General features: G+C 37.4%; 1 protein-coding gene across 1 annotated transcript in view; it reads left to right on the top strand.

Annotated features, from left to right (window-relative positions):
- Fstl5 (follistatin-like 5) overlaps positions 1–22,170 on the top strand; it is a gene marked incomplete in the record, with an annotated part of 716,744 nt that overhangs the window by 616,087 nt on the left and 78,487 nt on the right. The window contains 2 exon segments of the mRNA XM_013508669.1: positions 3,782–3,900; positions 18,376–18,525. Coding sequence (XP_013364123.1) covers positions 3,782–3,900; positions 18,376–18,525 — 269 coding nt within the window.

Here is a 22,170-nt window from a genome sequence, read left to right as displayed (position 1 = left end):
CAAAAAACGAAATACATAAGAATCAATCCAACACAAGAAGTAAAGATCTATGCTTTGAGAATTCAGCACTCTGAAAAAAGAAATCAAAAAGGATTTCAGTAAATGGAGAGATATTCTTTGCTTATGGATAGGAAAAACCAACATTGTGAAAATGTCCATATTTCCAAAATTGTTATACAGATTTAATGCAATCCCAATCAAAATATCATCAGCATACCTCAGAGATCTAGATAAAACATTACTAAAATTCATCTGGAGCAAGGAAAGACTTACAATGGCAAAGGCATTCCTGGGCAACAAAGGCAAAGCTGGAGGCATCACAACCCTGGACTTAAAATTGTACCATAAAGCTACTGTGATAAAATCAGCATGGTACTGGCAAAGAAAACAGATCTGAGGATCAGTGGGACAGATTAGAAGATGCAGACACAGCTGCAAACACATACAGCCACCTTATCTTTGACAAAGGGGCCAAACATGCTCACTGGAAGAGAGATAACCTTTTTAATAAATGATGCTGGAAAAGCTGGCTTTCCACATGCCAAAGACTAAAGCTAGATGCCTATCTATCGCCATACACTAAACTAAAGTCAAAATGGGTCAAAGTTCTAAATATTAAAGCAGAAACACTAAATCTACCAGAAGAGAAAGTATGTGGAAGTATCGAAGACATAGGGATAGGAAGAGAGTTCATGAACAAAACCCAATCTGTATGGGAAAATACTGCAACGAATCAAGCACTGGCATGTCATCTTATTAAAATGTTTTTGTACATCAAAAGAGATCACCTACAGAGTGAAAAGAAAACCCACAAATTGGGAAAAAATTTAGCCAACTATCTGTCAAAGTACTTCTATGTAGAACATATAAACAATTAAAAAAATCAGGACCCCCCCTAATTCAAAGACCCAATCCAAAAATGGGCATCTGAGACACACATCTCAGATGAAGAAATACAAATGACAAATAAATATATGTAAAAACATTCAACATCATTGGTCGTATGAAGAATACAAATTAAAGCATCACTGAAATTCCAGAAAGAGTGGCTATTACCAAAAAACCAATGAATAGCACATGTCTGTGAGGCTCTGGAGAAAAAGGGGCCCTTCTTTACTTTCGGTGGAAGTGTAGACTGGTACAACTGGTGTGGAAATCAGTGTGGAGATCCCTCAGAAACCAGAATTAGAGGTACCATTTGACCCCACTATCCCCCCTCTAGGTATTTTCCCAGAGGTGTTAAAAATATCAAACCACAGCGATATATGTGCATCCATGTTATAGCAGCACAAGTTGTAATAGATAAATCTTGGAAACAACCCAAATGCCCATCAACCAGGAATGGATAAAAAAGATATGATATTTATATCTGGTGGATTATTACTCAGCTATAAAGAAAGATAAACTCTAGGCCTTTGTAAGTAAATGGATGCAACTAGAGACCATACTCTTAAGTGAAATAAATCAGACTCACATATATAAACATCGTATTGTCTCCCTATTGTAAGAAACTGAAAGAGTAAATAAGATCCAAAAGGTACAATGGACAATATGAAAGGGAAAGAACCTATTAAAAATGAAAGAATAACTGTGACGGGTAAAGGAGTAAAGAAGGAAGGAATATATATATATATATAGTTAGTTAGCTAAGATAACTGTACTACTAATTTCTACCAGTTCACTGAAAGGAACAGTTAGTGCTCGTATGTTTGATCAATTCTGCCTGCCTATATCTGGTAATCTGAGCAACTACTTTGAGGACAAGAATATGCAACAAACATTGTTAGGTTCCTATCATCTTGTTTTCAAATTCTATTTCATTTTTACTTTTTATTATTATCTTTCAATTTTAAAAACTGTGAAGACAGTGTGGGAGCCAAGTTCTGTCAGTTTCAACCACATTAAAACCCAGGATTTGGGGGCAGAACCTTGGTGGTGTGGAGGAGGGTAGTTAAGTTCATTTGAAAATGGGAAGAGCTTTGTAATAAGCCTCAGACACAGGGTGAAACAGACCCAAGAGAAAATCAGACACTGTGCTCTGACTTGGTTATGTTCATAAGTTTCAACAACAATTTTGACATTGATAGTTATTGAATCAATAATGTCAGATTGATACTTATTGATATATAACCTGTGTCACTCTTGGCTAATGTTTACCTGCAGGCTTTGCTGACAGATCAAATTGTTCAGCAAAAACACACTGACAACTTTCTCATTAAGCTTTGTTTTTTGGAAATGGGGTGTGTATTCTGTTATTCATGATTATAGGTACTGACAGCTACTAAATTTTATTTTATGAAAAAAGATTTGAATTTTGTTTTGCCATTTCTGCTACTGCTTGGGAATATTCCACCTTAATATAATACTCAGGAAATATAATGCATAATTAACTAATAGTTCTTATTAATATAGTAATATGATAGATTATTTATAAAAATCATAAGCTGTATTAAATCTGGAGCCTTTTATATTGTATATATATAAGATTGAAATAATTTCATGTGCTATCAGAGAAAATATATATACACTATGTAGAAACACCACTGAAGTTATATTTGAGTACATTTCCTTCTGAATCAAGGATAGTTCAAAATATGTGAGTTTGATCATAGCCAAGAACATATTAATAAAGTTAATATGACAAGTTCAGTAAACAAATATTTATATAATCCCTTTGGTTGCCATCTTCCATAGATACATAGCCTGAAGCTCAGCTTAATAGGATTTGCAGGTAGTCTCAACTGAAAAAAGAGTTTACTGGGGAAATTTTATTCTTATATTTAGTTGTCTTTCTCCTTATGGATATTTTTAGCATTTAAACATTTTAAGGAACAGTCGTTTGGCTTTTTCACTGTAAGACTGCAACATTATCTCTTGTCTTCCAAAGAGCATTGCTACCACTGAATAATGTAAAATGCAATTAGGCTGAATAAACTTGATTGATCAGCTGGAAAGAGAAGCTATGCAGGAGCAGGTCAGAGAAGGAGGACTGTGTAGTGTTAGTCTGAGCACATGGAGAAAGAGTAGAAACAAGGAGACAGAGGACAGGCGTGCATGAATTTGTGGAAATTCCTAGCTCGCAGCTGCAGCCCCAGATACCTTCCAGGTCAGTCTTGTGGCTCCCGCACACATGCAGGTGGATTTGTAAAGCAGTGAGCTGAATTTCTGAGATGCCACAACCCAGATCTGTAATGGCAAAATAACTAGGAGTATGATTTAAATTATTACACTGATATTTTTATAAGATCTTAGAGCCATTCATTTTTAACTATAGAAATAGAACCTCAAAATACTCATATAAAAACTAATATTCAAGCTTAGGAAATATATATTCTTCCAAATCTGCTGTTCTCCTAAAAGTCTTTATATAGAGCCCTACAAAAAATAAAATTTTATTTTACTCAGTGAACTCTAAAAATAATAGAATAAATTATTTAATTCTTGGCAATTACTTTTATTCCTTAACATCTACATTAAATGGGTAAGGAATAAAAATAATCTATATGTGAAAGAGTTTATAGTTCCATTTATAGTTACTTAAAAACATATGAGGCATTTATTAAATTAAAGAATCCAATGAATTGAGATTAAGAAGAATAAATCAGGATGTGTAATATCAAGTTGGCATAGGAGTACAGCAAAGTCCTGTAGAGATAGCTGTGATAACATCATACAACTTTACAAATTGATATCCTGCTAGAGATATAAGGGATTCTAGGTTTTTGTTGTAAAGCTTTCTGGTAATTTTATCTTGAACTTTGAATGTGTTTCACTTCCTAAGGTCTGGGAATTGGGAACATGTTCTATGTTTTTTATGAAGATGGAATCAAAGTGATACAGCCCATAGAATGTGAATTTCAGAGGCACATCAAGCCCAGTGAAAAGCTCCTTGGATTTCAGGTAAGTACTGTATTGTGCGAAATCCTTCGTGACTTCGCGCAGCAATTTTGCAAAGTAGAATTATGTTCTGAAATTCCAGTGAATCTGTACAGGCGTGAGACTGGGCTTAGAAAGAAAGTACTGAATCTATTCTTATGATATTGACAGTCAGCCCATGAGGATTTTTATATGTACAAAGGAAAACGAAGTAGCATATTGTAGGTTTCTAAACACTAGTTTACTGTTTTAAAGGGACAAAATATCATGAACTAACTCAGCAGGCAATGGTGTCCCCTCGGTGAGGTCTCTTAATTTAAAAGAATGTCCATTTTCATTGACAGTCATTACTAGAGTAAGATGAAAGACAGTGAAGGGAAATACTTTGTACCTATATTGCAAAGGTCAGCTCTTGTCCAGCTCCCCCTCCTGGTGCACAGATTGATACACGAAGACAGCGATTTCCCCCCGACAGCTGTGCACTAGAATGATAGCTAGGAAAACCATGTGAGAGTACAAACACACCCACCGGACTCCCCCGGATATTCTGTGGAACAAAGATATTTCATTTCATACTTTTAAATAAAGAAAAGCATTTAATTCAACATATCTGTGATTGTTTAAAATGAATAAAACCATTTCTAATTTAAAGTTATTTTACTATAAGCTAAATTGCTAAGTAGAATTATCAACATTTTTGATGTTCCTAGCTTTACTATAAGTATAAAAATATTTCAAATTTCACATGTAATTTTATTTTCTTTTATAATTCTATTTTATAATCCAAAATCCATTTCATTACATTGTGTTTATGTGTCTATATATATACATATATACTAAATACATGAATAAAAACACAGAAATTTGCTTCTGTTAAACCAAATGATTTAATTTTATACCAGATTCATATTTTTACAAAATATATAAAAAATGTAGAAACCTGGTGTGAAAATTATTATTTAAATCAGAGCATAATCATTTTATATCCACTACATAGCCACTACAAAACAGTCTGCAATTAACTGACACAGAATTTTAAACTTCAGCTAGTGATAGTCAGATACATAGACACCTTAGCTAAATCACAGAACTTGAAACTTTAGTTCCTAGTACAGTACTAAGAAGATAACATACCAAGTCAGTTCTCATTACCCCAAAACTATCACCTCACAAATGTGATTCGTAAACTTAAAGACAAAGAATCTTCTTCCTGTATCATGTAGAATTCAAGGGTATCAGCTAATAATTCAGGGCTATGGGACACAACTTTTAAATAATGGGCTTTTCAAAAGCAATTTTGATGGTCTTTATTGGGTTAATTCAGACACTAGGCATTGAAAACTGAAAAAACAAGCATTTAATTTCAGTTTTGTGACATGTCTGAGCAACAGGGATATGAACTTTAGTTAGCTGAATTTCTGTCTTTAAAATGTTGAAATACTTTGCCACCCTTCTAAAGATGCAAAAGTAAAAACTACATACAACTATGTACAGTGAATTGCTCTATTTATATATTGACAATTCAAGCATGGTGTCAAATGATTATGTAAATCAAAGCAAAACATGAATATATTTTTACAAATGTAATGTGCATAATATATACAAATACTATATATAGAAAAAAATATGTAAACTGTGTAATTTTCTACAAAAATAAAGAATGAAGAGAAGTTGGGAATGAGGCGGGCTTTCCTTCAGCCAGGGAATCCTTATCCATGACATGTATCCATGGCGAAGTAGAAATAACCAGTTACTAAGAATTGTAAGAATTTCCGAATCGTTAAATTGTAATCATTACATCAGATTTTCCAAATCACAGTTTCTGAAAATCTAGGAATATTGTCTGTGGAGTAATCTTAGAAATGCATATTTCAAAGTGAAAATAAATTTAAGGATAGGAAATTTGCAATCCTGTATTAAGTAGAACAAAAATTTCTATACTCTTAGGAAAGAGTAAACAAAAAGAGTGAGAAACAGGTTTGTATTTTTCAGTATTAACTGTCAAATACTGTTGTGTTTTTAATTTCTGATCTTTCCACTGCTTTGGATATTGAAATTAAATAACTTTTGGCTGATACATTATTTTAAAATCACACAAATAATATAAAAAGAGTGAGTTACTGAAATTAATTTAAGCTTATAATTTTAGATATAAAATACATAGGTAATCCTTTATAGCAAAAACAAAAGATATTCCTTATTTAATTATTCTGTCTTTCACATATGAAATAAAATCTAGCACACACAAAATAATTTCTGCTGCTTTGTTTTCATCTCGTGTTTGGGATTTGCATACTTTTAACTGATTGGATGAGTGGTGGCTTTTAAGTCCAACTGTTTACGTCTGGTGTGCCCACGCTATGGAGGGGAGGTCGATATGCACCAGAGGCAGATGTAAGTCTCCACAGTGCCGAGGCGGATTGAACAGAGACATGGGCTCCACAGCCTACCCAATGAATGTAAGAAATCCACCATCCCATCCTTTCTCTCTTGCAGTGCTGGACCAGACTGAATAACCGTTTTTATTCCCAACACTGTCAGCTCAGGGCCTTACACACAAGTGGTCAGGAAACAGTGATTAACGGAATGCAGCAAAACCTCCAAGTTCTCTAGCCTGAGGTGTTCACTCTCTTTTGCATCCCCTAAAGATGGATACATCTAATTCTTTCCCTGACTTAATATTTCCAACTTTCTAACTCCCTCAAAACAATGTTGTTCTTTCAGTGTGTATGAAATGTTTCACACAATAATTTATCATTGCATCGTTTCATGTAAAGACAGCCTCAAGGGTCCAACAGCTCAGGGTCACGTGGTCTGCAGGTTCTGTGTGGATGTACTGTCTTCGACAGCTTGGGCTTCTAGTATAGAGAAAAGCTAGTTCCTTGATTTTAGAAGGCAAATCTTTTGAGTATAAGTGGTTGAAATGTGTCTTCTGGAATCATTTTCTTCCTGTAAGTAAGGGTTAAGCATGAATACCATACATTAGCCCTTCATGGTTAAATTTAAAAGAGTAACAGTGCAATTGTTAATAAAATTTGTGATCAGTAAAGTTTAGATTAAAAATGAGGGAATATGTAATCTACCTTCAAACCACTTAAAAATGCTGTTTCACTGCTCTGAATAAAAATTCAGTTTCAGTGCAATCGCAGGTTACATCAGGATGCAGCACCTGGGGTGTGTCACGCAGGGGTTCTATCCCTTTTTCTGACTTTTGTTCTGTGGTCTACCAGACTCTTGCTGTACAAGAATCTTGCTTGTATTTATCTTGCTTGTATTTATCGCAGATACATACATGGTTTCATCTTGTCACTTAGATTTTGAACGTAAAACCAATTGAACCCTATTGAAGACTTTCAGATTCAGAACTCAAACTGAAATGAGTTTGAAAAATATGTTTAAAATTACAAGCTCAGGGAGACAAGCTTTTCCAAGATGATTAACTTTTTCATTCTTCTGGTTTTCAACTACCATGTCATCCTTGTCTCCGAGGCTGCTGGTCTTTAATATTTTTCAACTCAGTAATCTGCCATATTTGTAGATCCAACTGCTCTTCTTCAGAAATATCCTGGTGTTACATATTCTTTAATAGGTATTAGGAGAACTAAAAAGAAAAATTTCTGTGCCTTCTCATGCATATGTCTTATATTATGGAACTGGCAGATTCTTTTCCTGCTTTTCAGAAGCTGAACTCAATTTCTGTTGCACAGGAAATCTGATGTGAATCTCTAAAATGTTTGTCTTGCAGTTTTGGAAATTTCACTTTGGATAAAATTTTTTCTATGTAAATAAATAGCATCCATAGACTATTGGAAGAGAATTTGTATGTAGGAATAAATTGTCCAGAACATTCAGAGTTCTTCGATATTGAGAACTGGCTCTGAGATTATAGGTGGGGGGCCCAGTGGTCCACATCTCCGCTCCGCTGGTGTCCCCCAACCCTAACCAGTGCAGCCTTCAAGGCATTCACCAACTCCTTTCATAATTCTTCCAGTTTCCATTTTCAGCACTTTTTTCTGTTTCTAATCAAATACTAGCTTTCAAACTTGGCCCACAAAAATACTGGTTAAGACACCAGCCCTTTTATACAGTGTGGACTATTTGTTCCCCCATGAAGCCAGTAAACAACTTCTGAATTCAGTACCACTGTGTATTTCACAGAGGTAATCGGAGTGCTTCCCCACTTACTTTTCTCTCTGTGGGCCTCTATTCAAACATGGTTTAACTCACAGAATTATAAACACTTAAGCTTTTGTCCCCGTATTCTTACAGTGATATCCTGCAAAGTTTCCTAAGGAGAGTAATGTAAGCCACTTCTAAATATCCCACAGAAGATTACTCTGTACATTTCAGAAGAAATAAATATATGAGACTGGTGTTCGAAGTCCTTGATTTAAAGCACTGTTTGAGTGTTTCATTATAAATCACACTGTGTGCTGCTCTCACTCTGTTTCTCTGAGACTTCAGCACATAGCGTGACAGTAGAGGAAACAGCAGCGGGTGCACTTGTGCTGGTGAATCAGCTCTGGAGTGGGGATTTGCCCGACTCATTACTGCTCATAACATGATCTCAGAAGCGTACTGTGTCCCTTCCAGGGCAGATCGATCGGAGTCTGACAAGTAACTTGGATGACTGCTCCACAGTCTTGTGGCTGTCCACTGCCAGTACTGTGGAGTGTTTTGACGTGAGCAGTAAGGACCCATGTTAGAGAGTAATGTGTTTAAGGTTGAGTTTTTCAATGGGTAATTTCATAAGGGTAACCTGAAAAATGAAGCTGGTAAAAAACTTAGTGATGCAGTTATCATTAGATATAAAAATTTTACTTGAGATTTTGCAGAGTTATACTACCTTAATATACATGACTTAAGCTACAGTCTTGTAAGTTGAAAAATATTTTTATACACAATGTGCTGACTTTTTTTACATTAGTTTAGAATGAATCAAAATATTATGAAAGCTTATGATAAATATAGAAGTGTCTTCCTCCGGCCTCAGCCAGTCACTGGTCATGTGCTTGACTGTACTATTTCTTGAATTATCAGTACTAAATATTTTGTTGCTTTGTTTTGGTAAAAGTTCATATTTTTGCTAAACAATTATTAAATTTCCCTTTTCAATGCATTCAAAATTACATAATTGTTCTTCTTATTGTGGGTTAGATTTGTTATTTTGAATGTCTAATCTACTATCCTTATTTTTTAAAATTTCTCAAAATTCACATTTCACCATTACTTTTTGAGCACTTGATTGTTTTTTCATAATATTTGCACATATATAGGGATTTGAATTCAAGTCATAAAATCAATTTGGTCAATTCTCAGTGTTGTTTTCATTTTTATACCCGGAAGGAATTGCCTGAAATGGAAGTACAAATGGATTCCTAGTTAATTTGCCTGTAAAAAATAGGCAAGATAGAATGAAATTGATCAGAAAACATACAAATGATACAGGTCTAAGAGGACCCCACAAAACAGTACTCCACTAGCTCTCCGTTTTCACTGTCAAAATTTTTCTTTTGAAATATTACTTCTAAATATTTAAAGATAGTTTAATGTAACAGATTTTTAATGATTTTGTTTAATTGATAAAAACAGCAAAATATTCTTTTATGTAAAATGTTTGTCTAGTATCCTTTTCCCATGTAAGAATAAAAAAAACCCAAATGTTTATTTGTAACAATAGCTATCAAATAAATAGTATAAATGATGCTGAAATCGTCTTTAGCTAATGCCGACTTGGGATTGGGAGTGTCATGTGCTGAAGTGTGTGCTGGCCTCTGTTGAGCCCCGGGTTCAGTCCAGAGAGGCTGGGAGAATTGTTACTTTCTGTGGTCATCCTTCTGTGGAGTCACTTTGTGCATTACAGTAGCATTTATGAATACAGAAAGACATGCACATAGCTGTCTCGGTAGTTGGATTCATAATATTTTAAAGGTAAATCTATTACATACAAGAGTTACTTTTTCAATCACTAGCAATCTTGCAAAAACTGTTAAGCTTGTTTCCTGCACAAGGAGTTTGTGAGCTGTCCAGTCTAAGATGGAAGAACTAACCAAAATGATGCGGCCCCTCTGTACTGTGAGACAAGTGCTGCAGAGAAAATCACAAGTCCAAGTCGGTATTGCGATGTGCTGATCCAAAGACAGATAATCCAGTAATCATAAGTGAACCCCACCCATGGTTCTCTGTCCAGTTCTTGGTTCAGGACAGAGCGAGAGGACACTGACAAGGAAAAGCTTCATATGTGTATCTGGAAAAGTAATCTCCCTCCTTGACGAAGGCCCCCAGGGAAACTGAGAAAACCCACACTAGCAGAACTTACGCGCAGTCACTGGGAGGAGAAGCATTTAGAGGGCAGGGGAACCCATCATATCCGTGTTCCACCATACTCACTGTTGAATGCCTCTTCCTTAAAGCTGTGTTTCTCTTTGTCTTTTATAGATTAGTAATGGTGATAAATAATTTACTCCCTAATAATATAAGAAACTCAAAGCATCAAGATGAGATAAATCCAACTAGGAGTCATGTAAAATAAATATCTTTTAAAGACTAGAAATTTTACTTATTGGGGATGGAACCCAATACCTTCACACTGAACTCCACACCCAGCCTCCTTTTTATTTTATTTTTACAGACAGGATCTCCCTAAGTCTCTAAATTGTCTAGGGAAGGCTGGAATTTTCAGTCTACCTGCCTCAGCCTTCTGCAGCGCTGGGAATACAGGTGTGCCTCAGCTCGCCTAGCCGCAAACATCAGTTGTTAAACAAACGATCCCTAGGAAACAGGTTAGTGGTCAGGCAAAGAAAATGAATCCCATGAACAGCACCAAAGTATAACAAGCAAACGCACGTACTTCCTGGATTTCAGTTCATGGGGCTGAGTTAAAAGCAGTGTTACCAAACTCCCAAGGGCCTTCTCTTTACAGTTTGTTATTGCTAACTTTCACTGGGATGCGTATACTTCTAACACTGATGTCTTATTGATTTTTAACATCACAACAAGTTGTTAATTAGCAGTTGAGATGCACAGTTTGAGAAAGCATTTTCTACTACCGGCTCCTGACAAAACTGGAGGATGGGCGCGCTCAGGCGAGTGTGGGCTCTGTCTGTCATGTCTGGCATCGTGTTCATAGTCACCTGCAGTGGCGCAAAGCTCTCAGTCGTTTTGGGGAGGGTTTGCATACTAATATTGGTGATGTGTGTGTGTGTTTGTGTGTGTGGTATCAATGAATTTCATGTTTCACAGTGATGTGGTTTTTTTTTTTAATCTTAATTTTTTCCCTTTCTTGTGAACTACTAGTCACAAGCCCTGAAACAAATTTAGGAAAAATGTGTTAATGGTCCTATACAATAATATCTTCATGATATTGGGAACTAAACTGAACACCATTTGCTCTTAATTACAGCTGTGCACACTGTGCTGTAGCAGAACCTTCCAGAGTCCTGGGGTTAACACTTACTAGACAGCCCCATAACCGTCTGATGTCCTTAGTGTCTCATTGTTTCCTTTCAGTTCAAGCAGCTTTTGCCGAACACTGTCGACTGATCGTTTGACCTAACTCAAGGCTTTCAGCCGTGACCTTTGGTTTGGCATCCCTGCTATTCAAGTGTGTGCCTTTCCCAACAAACATAAGTGCCCTCCCCCAACCCTCGGAGCCCACGGGAATCTTGCTCCTTCACAAAACCAGGAAGGCCAGGCCACCAGTTACCTAACCCCGCATGCACTTACCAAGCTTCAGGGGATTTTTTGGTGTTCTCTTGGCATTTGAAGTTTAATGTTTGCATATTGTTTTTAACTAAGCTACTCATATCTAATTCCAAAATTTTGTTAAGTGATATATTTCACATTTACATAGTTGAAATAATTGACCCTTGATGTATATCTATTTATGAAAAAAAGTTTGCAGAATGCTAACTTAATTTCCAGATGAAGAAATGAGAAAGGCCTACTGACACGCTCACTCACAGGACTGCCGTCCTCTCGGGCGAGATTCACTGCCTTGTGTGTGTGCGATAACGATGCCATACTTAAATAACTCAAGTATCTTAAATGCATAGTAAGTTTTTCTCCAAACCACTTGGGAAAATTGAAAACCAAGTGTGTCAAAAACATGTAGATTTATGAAATGTAATTCATAGAGTCCTTTCTATGTGAAAATAGTAGGTAGCATTTATTGATCATTTTAACTTGACAAACATGATTCATTTCATTACCACAATATCTCTATGGAAAGGCAGCGTCATTCACATCCGCTTTGCCCGAGGTAAACCAGACTTCACAGCGGTGTTTGCACCACCAATGTAAGTGCACGGCTGCACATCATGGCTCACGTGGCCTCCACGCTTATTTTACCTGCTCTTCTATGCTATCTACAAAAAGGAAGTAGTCCTCAGTACTGAACGGGGTACATTTTTTTTTTAATATACTCTTTAGGAAGCTTTGATGTCACAAAATCAAAGTCATGCTACAAGTCAGTGTTCAATAGAGCCCAAATCGAGGTAAACACAGCCCCTAAGGTGGAATCTCCAACATGAATGCGACTATGCATGGTATTTTATAAAGGAAATGGCAAATTAGGTGCAATAAACTGAATATAACCCATTTGACTGATTGATTGATTCATTGATTAATATCAATATTGGCAATGAAAACGAAGACCTTCACACTGAGATACATAACAAGTCATTTCTTTTTAAATTTTATTTTTAGTCAAATGCAGTCTACATTTTCAGTAAATTATCCAGGGTAGGCTTCAGCTTGTGATTCTTCTACCTTAGCCTCCCAGAGGCTGAGATTACAGGCATGCACTACCTTATCTGGATTATGCTTCGTTTAGAAAAATTACATTGCTTTGTTTATTAGCAGTTACTGCAATTTTGGATGGAAATACTTTAACTGCAGTGTCTTTAAGATGGTTAAATAATGAAATTTTAACTTCTTTGGTGCATTATTATGAGATGAATCTTTTTAATCTTGTTTTGTGCATATATACATATACGTGTTTTTATGTATTTGTGTATATATGCATATACATACTTATGTGTGGGTATATATATGTGTATATATATATTAGATAGATAGATATATAAAAGAAAATTTGAAAAAGAAAGACAAAGTTATCTAGAAAAGAAAGTTTAATCACTGCCTCTAAACCCTTGAGAGAAAGAATCACTTTGCTCTTTGCTCAGCCTATTTTTTTTCAGCTCAAAATTTACTATATCATAAAAGAATTGAATCAGGCAAAACTCCTATGTTTTTTGAGTTTCAAAATTTATAGGTCGGTTTTTTTAAGCTTAGAATCTTTATTTCTTTTTTTTATTTTAAAGAGAGGAAAAAAACAAATAAAAGTGATAAAGACTTTCAAAACAAGATGATAGGAAATTAACTATGGTTAGTATATTGCATATTGTTATCCTCAAGGTAGCTGCTCAGATTTCCAGATATAGGCATGCAAAATTGATCAAACAATATAAGCTCTAACTGTTCCTTTCAATAAACTAATAGAAATTAGTACAATTATCTTAGCTATCTTGACCACACTCATAAGTGAAATAAATCAGGCTCAGTCTATTTTCTGCAAAGTAGTAGGTTGTTCTCACCATGTGAAATACTCTGGATGAACTGGGTAGTACCCACGCTAGTCCAAATCCTACCAAGATGAGTCCACTGAGCACATACATAGGTGCCATGCAATGTCAAATGACGGTAAAAGCTTTCAAATGGCTATTTTCAACTTTTATGTTGTGTGGGGCATGGTGACTAATGATATCCCAACCACCGGCCGTCCACAGACACTGTGATTTGAGCTGCTCTAGAACCAAGTCTCAGTGACTCAAGATAAAAATGGTAGCATGATTGAGGGTGCACACTCATTCTTGATTCTCGTTTTCAGCTATAATAAATAGGATTTAAATGTGTGTTTACTGAGAAAATGCTGCACTACTAATTTCCACTATTGCACTTAGAAAATGAGAAACAGGAAGAGCACAGACAAACATTTCAATTGGGAATGATAGAAAAATACTAGATGATCACTTCTGTGGTCCAAAATACAAATGTATAAAAGTTAGACCTGAGGAAAGCCAGTACGACCCATAGTCCATGAGGAGGAAATGCTACCAGCCCCTCGGGTTCATACACTCAGGTCCATTCATTGCTGCGGAGCAAATCAAAGGAGGCCACTTATCTTGGTAAACAGGGAAAGCATTTGCTCAAAATCGTCTCCAAGTAGATGGCGGGGGCCGTTTGCTTCAAACCAGCACCTCACAGTTTACAGGTGGGCATTAAGTCCACCTGTATATTATATTATTATTTATCTGTTTAATTATATTATATTATTTATCTGTTTAATTTATATTATTTATCTGTTTAATTTCTGCATCACCTTTAGTACTTCATTTCGTATAGTATATTTTTGTGTTCTATAGTATATATCTATTTTAAGTTACTCATCCAACAATTTTTCAGGGAAGAGATGGCAGAGAGAAGGCCAGATGAATGTCAAAGAGAGAAGCTCATCTTCGGTTGTCATGTGATCATGATATTAATTAGGTAATAGGGATACAAGAGCCATTAGAGGATTCTAATATAAAGAAAATAGAGCAGAAAATGAGTGAGCCTTGGCTTTCCTGAAGCTACAATTAAGCAACAGAAAATAAAGAAGCTCCTACAGTCAGAAAGAATTAAGCTAAGAGGACTAAAATAACATCTAGAACATAGCTGCATAGTAAAACGGGGATCAGCAACATTTTTCACATAGCTTCTTCTGCTTTGCAGTCTCACTGGTCATTGTCACTGTAGCAATGAAAACAGCCAGTGACAACTTTTAAATGAATGTGTGTATCTGTGTCCCCATAAACTTTTATCTGAATATTGTGTACTATTTTCATGCATAAAACATTCCCTTTTATCCGTTGTTCTCCAATCACCAAAACACAGAGAAAACACTCTCAGCTCCAAGACTACATGAGAACAGACACTGGACTAAATTTGGCTTTGGGACTCCCATTTCCTGTCTCTGCCTTACAAGAATGAAGAACATTTCACAAGAAATCAAATGTTTGAAAAAAAACCAAAGCAGTTTAAAATATAAGCAACTTGAAATTGTAATGCAATGACAAGGCTTTCTCTATGTACATATTTTATTTACATATATAGCTCTATGCAGGCTTCCTCATGAAGAGATACTCAGTGATCCCTCAAGAAGGAGACACTCAGTGATCCTTCAAGAAAAGACCGAGATGGGTTATTGGAAATTCTGGGGACACTGGTGAGTTTGAAGGCATCAGTTTTGGAGAAGATAATATAATGAAAGGCTCTTGGAGGACTTATTGGTTGGAAAGGAAGGTTGAAAAATGAAAGTGAAGTTTTAAAAAACTTTTCAAATTTCTGAAGAAAAATAGATAAATGATTTAAAGTTAAAGCAAACAAATCCAGTTAGTGTTTTTAATAGTTTACTTCTCAAGTTAGGGGTAAGGTGTATGTTTGGGTGATTTGAGACTTAATGCATTTATAAATGTGCAGTACTGCAAGCCTTTCGGAGAGTAGGAAATAATAGGTAAATCTCCCAAGATGAGAAAGAAAGTCACGCCAAGAACTCACTGAGTTGGATGCAAGGGAAATGGGGGTCTCCTACAAACACTGTGTGTTCTTTCAAAGTAGTGCAGTGTGTGTTATGTAGAGGATGTGAATGAGGAAAGAATGATGGGAATTTGGAGATTTGAGAGCAAAGCAATTATTACAATAAATAAAAATGGTAAATTACCAGTAGAAGACAAGTGAATACACTGCTTAGCAAATCAGGTACCTTTCCCATTATTGTAACTGTAAACTTAAAACTCTCACCTTCACTAGTAACATGTTTTGTGATCCTTTACAATCTTGGGACAGGGTAATGCACAGGCAGGAAATGGGGTGTAATATGGAAATAACGCAATGGGAGTAAGTCCTGATCATGAACTAGAAGTGACTTCTTCTGTGACTCATCTTCATTACTTTAACATCTTATTAACCCTTTTATTCTCAGTGGGGGATGCTCCTACCGAACGTGACTTCATGACACTCAGATATCATTCCTGAGAGTTTTCTTCTTCAGCATGTATTATCTTAATCTAATTTTTGTGTCTGATAATTTTATCTTCTTTTTATCCATTCAATGTCTAATGCATGAGACAAAATCATTTTTCTTCAATTCACATGCACGGAAATAAATATTAATCTATGTAATCTGAAAAAATGCATGCTACTATTAATTGGGATTTAACAGGCTATCATCCGAAATAGTGACATAAAACAGAGCAAAGAAAATGCAGCGTGACTGTTAAGAAACTTTGAATAGCTTTGCAGATACGGTTGGAAGTCAGGTCAGGGATGTCTTGCCGCAGCGTCATGAGAAAGGAAACGATTCCCCGTGGAGGACTTTGTTTTACTGTTTAGTAGTTTTGCAGCGCACAGCGGTGGAGATTGTCCCTGGTCTTGTGGTTATTCGGCTGACAGTCAGATCTCCGGTCACTCATACTTTTCATCATCTTGGCAGGCTTTGTCTGTAGAGTTTACACAGCAGCAAAGAATTCGTAAACACTTCCCTACATTCCAAGCCTTTCATCAGACCCCGCTTTTCCTCTGGATGCTTCTCAAGTGCATAATTCATGCTATGTCTCTTTCCACGAAGAAGTTCTCATCTGCGACATTCAGTGTACTGCTGAAAACAGGCTGTCACAGAAAGTGTTTCCGCGGACTTGCGGAGTGAAACTGCGGTACTGTGCGGTCCTGAGCAGGTGCTGAGCGCAGACCGGCTGGGGGAGGTGTGTCACCTCCTCAGGGTACGGCCGAGTCACGGGGACCCCCCTCCGCACCTCATGGTGGCTCTGGTACACGCCATGTGCGGGGCCCACGCCCGAAGTGCAGCGCCGCCCGAGTCTTTCACACCCTGAGGAGCGGCGTGCAGGCGCCGTGCTCCCAGCCTGAGCCCCAGAGCCCTGTGCTCTTCAGAGGAGAGCACGACTGTTTCACCCCCCGGACCTTAAACATTAGCAAGGGCTTTAGATTCCTCTTGAAGTAGCCCGCATGTCTGAAAAGCGTGAGCAACAGACCACAACTCTCTCAAAGTCCTTTTGTATTTAAATTATTTTCTAAGTTTTATGCAAAACGAAAAACCACCTATAGTTGTTGTGCTGGGTACAGTATTAGGTATTCATACAATTATTAAGTATCACAAGTGGAATATCTGCTGTCAGTATTATTTTTAAATAAAAATGAGTGCTTAGGAGAATTTATAATGAAAGTGGGGTGTTTGTTTCTTTGTGAGACAGGCTTGTGATGCTACCCAGGCTTGTCCCAAACTCCTTGAATTACGAAATTCTCCGGCCTCAGCCTCGGCAGTAACAGGGACTACGGATATGCACCACTGTGACCAGCTCTGAAAGTGTTATTGATTTGTCTCCTGTTTATTAAGTACTGATAGTAAAGGGTATCTGTACAGAAGCACTAACGTTCCATATAAACTAAGAAAGAACTTCGTTTATGAGATAACTGGGTTACACAAATCAAATAAATTAGATATTAATCATTAATATGTAGACCTAAATGAATCAAGTGAAACATTGAAATAATTGTTTACTATCTTATCATTACTGTTATATAAATAGGTATTTATCACTGCACAAATATCTGGCGTGCAATTCAACTAGTCTTTCTTCCTAGTGGATTTTCTAACTATCAACTGTGAGGATCATTAACACATTTAAAAAGTGAAGATATAAATCATGAGTTAGGTGACATTTTCAGTTTAGTACCACTTACAGGCCCACACAAATCACAGAGACTGATGAACGCCTTAACAATAATCTACTGACAAAGCAAAAGAAGGAATCAGAATGTCTGTGTTCTTCACTGCCCTTCGCTCATGCACGGCCTGCTGATAGGAACTCACCAAGCAGGAAACCGCTCCCGAGAAAGGCCGGGAAGATGAAGACGCTTTGGAAAGCTCACGCTGGATACAAAGCAGATGAAGGGGACAGTTGAGGAGCTGTCTGGCCTCTTTGGTCCCAGCTCTCTTTCCCCGCGGGCCGGAGGCTTCGGTCCCTTCCCGGGCTGGGGATGCTGCCGGTCCTCTCCTGCGCGCACTCGCTGCGTTCCTCCAGGGCAACCTGTGCTCTGTGAAAGAAGGCTGAGACTGGGAGAAGCGGGAGAAACATGGGCTTTATGATGTGTTTGTGAAATTGTCCAGGTATAAGCAACTGGGAGAAACTAAAAGTAGTACATTTCTTTAGAAAAACCAGTAAATAAGAACACGAAATTTACGTGTAAGGGACCTCGTTCACGTTGATTTCTCTATGAGCAATGAAGGTAAGCAGGCTCTATTTTATTTAAAACTTCCTGGAGATATTTTTAAAATTGAAGGTTGAAAGTAGTAAAGCACCAAGTATGAAATCCTCTCGGACGTTCTCGCGCTGACGCTGTAATCTCATCTCTGGATGTCACTTTCTGTCTCCTGGCTTCCAGGGTGAGGTCTGCCCCAAAGCGGAGGGAGATGAGGTCCAGCGGTGTGTGTGGGCCTCCGCCGTCAACGTCAAAGACAAGTTCATCTACGCTGCTCAGCCAACGTTCAACAGGCTCCTGATTGTGGATGTGCAGTCCCAGAAAGTGGTTCAGGTAGGCACTGTTGCTGCTTTTGAAAGCATAACTTTAGAAAATACTTACATTAACCCGTAGCTTTTCCCAGGTAACTCGTTCATTGCCGTAGGATTGTCATTAGTAATCATTAGCATAACTTGAAGTGTTCACATCTTCCGCCAGCTGGTTTCTATTCTGTGCCCTGAGGCTGGGGGACTGAGGAGGTTACTTTGTTTTACCAAATTGGATTCATAAACACATCCTAACAGTAGCATCAGGTTCCCCTGGAGGACTTTGCTGCTTGTGTCCAAAGAAAAGAGAGGAGACTCAGAGACACTGAAGATATTCTTAGTCATCCTTCCAGAATCAGAGTGAAGTCTCCCTTGCTTTTATTCTGCACAAAAGCTGAGGCAAGTGTAGACTTCCTAGAACACAGCCACTTAGTAGAATGTGCTAACTAGTAGCAAAGCAGGTACTGTGTGATAGCTCAGTGACAGGGAAATGCTACCTGAATGTGACCCTGGAGATGTTCTCACAGTGCTCCTCCTCCGTGGGCAACTCACTTACCTTCCTCGAACAGCAGCTCAGAGCCAGGGTGGGTACCGAGGAGTCTGCCTCCGGGCTGTGGCTGGGCAGTTATGATCTACTGCCTCTCAGTGCAGGGGAAATAAATATGCAGTGGCTGTGGGACATGCATACGACCTGCTAAATGGCAGTGATAACAGTACATGCCTTATGAAGTTATGTTGAGGGTGAAATGACTTATTCATGGCAGGCTTTCTAGCAGACCTTCTCGTATAGACTGGTATATACACTTGCTTGTTTGCAGAATCTCTTAGAGACGGGGGATCTTGGTCATCCCTTATATTTTTGGAGAGCTTTTTGAGTCAATGTAGATTTGAAATTGACATTCTAATGTAGATTCCTGATTAGAACAGAAATTTTTAAGAAATTCAAAGTGTGGCGACTCAGTGTGAGAATGATTAACAACTTCACATGATTACATCCATTCATCCACCCATCCACACATCCGTCTATCCATCTAGTCTTTCACCCATTCAACTATTTCCCGGTCAATCTTATATCTGTCTGTTGATAGATGTTAGGATATATGTTGCATGTCACAAATAAAAGAACGACAGTATCTCTACTAGAAGGCTCTGGTTCCCAAAGTTGCAAATTCACGGTGGATAATAGGTCTGATATTTCAATGCTGATGCAAGAGTGCACAGCCCAGTACTGAGCTAAGTATGAATGCTATTCTAGGAAATGGTAGGACTTCCAGGCCTATGCATTTATCATAAGCATCCGATCTAATGGTCCCTTACATATTGTGAGAATAAATATTGCTGTATATTTTACCTCTTTGCATTGGATTTTGAGACTGCTGACTCTTCAGCAAATTGGTTTCATTTTTATTTTCAGCGCCAGATAGGCCAGTACAAATTACAGATATTTAGTCTAGGGTGATGAAAATTTTTTGCCAGCAGTTTAAAATTTGGTATGTTTCAGGAAAAATTAAGCTGGTGTTTTAATTCAGATTTAACTAGAAACTTACACTCACTGCATACATATTTCTACTAAATATTCAAAAGAAGGAAAAGCTAATATCACTTATTATTCATAAAACTTCACCTTCAGATGATGATGTCAAATTTAAAATTAATAGAGTTTATCATAATGTTGAGGCTATAGTAATGATCACATAAATTGTGTTACTTTCAAAGCATCTATTATAATCATGAAATTCTATGACAGTATAAAAGACTTCATATAATGCTAAAAAAGGTAGAAATTTTATTTTGATATAATTATAGTTGTACAGATATTTCACTTAGAATCTAGCATGTACATATTTGTAGGTTATAGGACTGGCCTCAGTAGATTCTCATGGCTGTTATTAAAATCATAATATTTTATTTGTGTTTAATATTATCTCATTGAAGACAAGATTTATCTAGATTTTGGTTACCTCATATAACTAATGCTAGATTTTGAAAATTATATAAATGGAAATATATATTATTCACTATTTGAATGTGACTATTTGTGCTCTACATTATGATTGCAAGTCATACAATTTGTGTTATTCTTTATTGCTATGAGAAAATATTATAATTGACTATTAGTATTTGTGGATTCTTTATTTGTAAATACATCTGCTCTTTAAAAATTATTTATAACTTTAAAATCGATGTTCATGGCAACTTGTAGTCATGTGTGGACATTCACAGAGTCACACGACATTGTCTGCAGACACACACACTCCCAGCTGGAGTAACGGGTACCTTGTTTGCATGTTGTGCTGTTGTGAGCAGTTCGCAGTTGGAAATGGCTCCTGAGCACAGCACTGAGGTGCAGTACCTGCCCACCTTTTTCATACTTTCCTTGGGAACCAGACTTTAAAGACTAAACAACTAAATAGCATTTCAATATACATGAGAAAAGTGGAAGTGCATACGCATTTAAAAGCTCACAAGGGCCTGAAGAAGTTCACCTTTGCACCAGTCTTCAGCATACAGGTTTTAATATTAAACATAAAAAACATCAAACATTGAGGAAGGAGAATAAGATTCCCATAGTTAACATAAGATTTGAATGTTCAGTCCTTAGCAAACAATCACTAGGCAAATAAAGGAAGAAGAAAGTCTACTTTTTAAGAAGAAAAACAGAATGAATCAATTGATGTTTTTTCTTAAAAATGCCCAAGGTAGGTCAATAGACAAAGACAAAAAAGTACCTCCTAAAGATGCTTAAAGAAATAAAGACGTGAAGGTCAAGAAAACCATATATGGAAATATTAATAGGAGAAGAAAGCAAAATGGAAGCTTCAATAAAGGAGTAAAAGCCCAGAAAGAAAATGAAGAAGGAAGGAAGGAAGGAAGGAAGGAAGGAAGGAAGGAAGGAAGGAATGAAGGAGGAAAGGAAGGAAGGAAGAAAGGAAGGACAGAGGAAGGAAAGAAAAAAGGGTCCTAGAATCTGAGAAGTGCAGTCGTTGAGAAGAAAATTTCAACAGGTGTCAGGGTTTGCAAGGGGAACAATATAGGACGCACAACTTATAGGGTTATTTCATAGTAGTCACCCAAAGAGTCACATACAAAGAGAGTGCAGGAAATCTGTCCACACACTAAAGACCCAAAGAATCCAGCTGAGAGCTTAGATCCCACGGCAATATTCTGTACGAGTCCAGCTGGAGGCCTTGAGCCCACTACCATGTCTCATGCAAGTCTGTTTCAGGGATCTGTGCTGTGAAGGCCCAAAGGTCAGTGGTGGAACCTGGAAAGTCTGTGCCAGTGGGATGAAGGATCTGTGCTAGCAGGGGGAGAGATCTACACTGGAGCCAGGAAGCGGTGCTCAAAGTAAGACCCAGAGCTCCCTCAAAAGTTACCACAGCCATCCTCAGTGACAATTAGGCGCTGAACTCCTCCAACAGTGAGAACACTTGAGTCTACATTAGGAAAGCCAGCATGACAAGCTTCTCCTGGAGACTGAACAGTGCACCACCTTCCCCTCTGGAGCCAGAAAGTGATGCTCAAAGTAAGCACCAGATTTCCCCCAAAGTGAACCGTAGCCATTCTCAGTGACAATAAGGTCCTTAGCTCCTTTGATGATGAGAACAGCTGAGTGCATATCAGGAAAGACACAATGACAAGCTCCTCCAGGAGAACCAACAGATTCCAACAT

The sequence above is a fragment of the Chinchilla lanigera genome, unplaced genomic scaffold (genome assembly GCF_000276665.1).
Source record: "Chinchilla lanigera isolate Chin_1 unplaced genomic scaffold, ChiLan1.0 scaffold00153, whole genome shotgun sequence".
NCBI classification, from domain to species: domain Eukaryota; kingdom Metazoa; phylum Chordata; class Mammalia; order Rodentia; family Chinchillidae; genus Chinchilla; species Chinchilla lanigera.
Note: the sequence above shows the minus strand (reverse complement) of the source record. Positions and strands in the feature narration are given on the sequence as shown.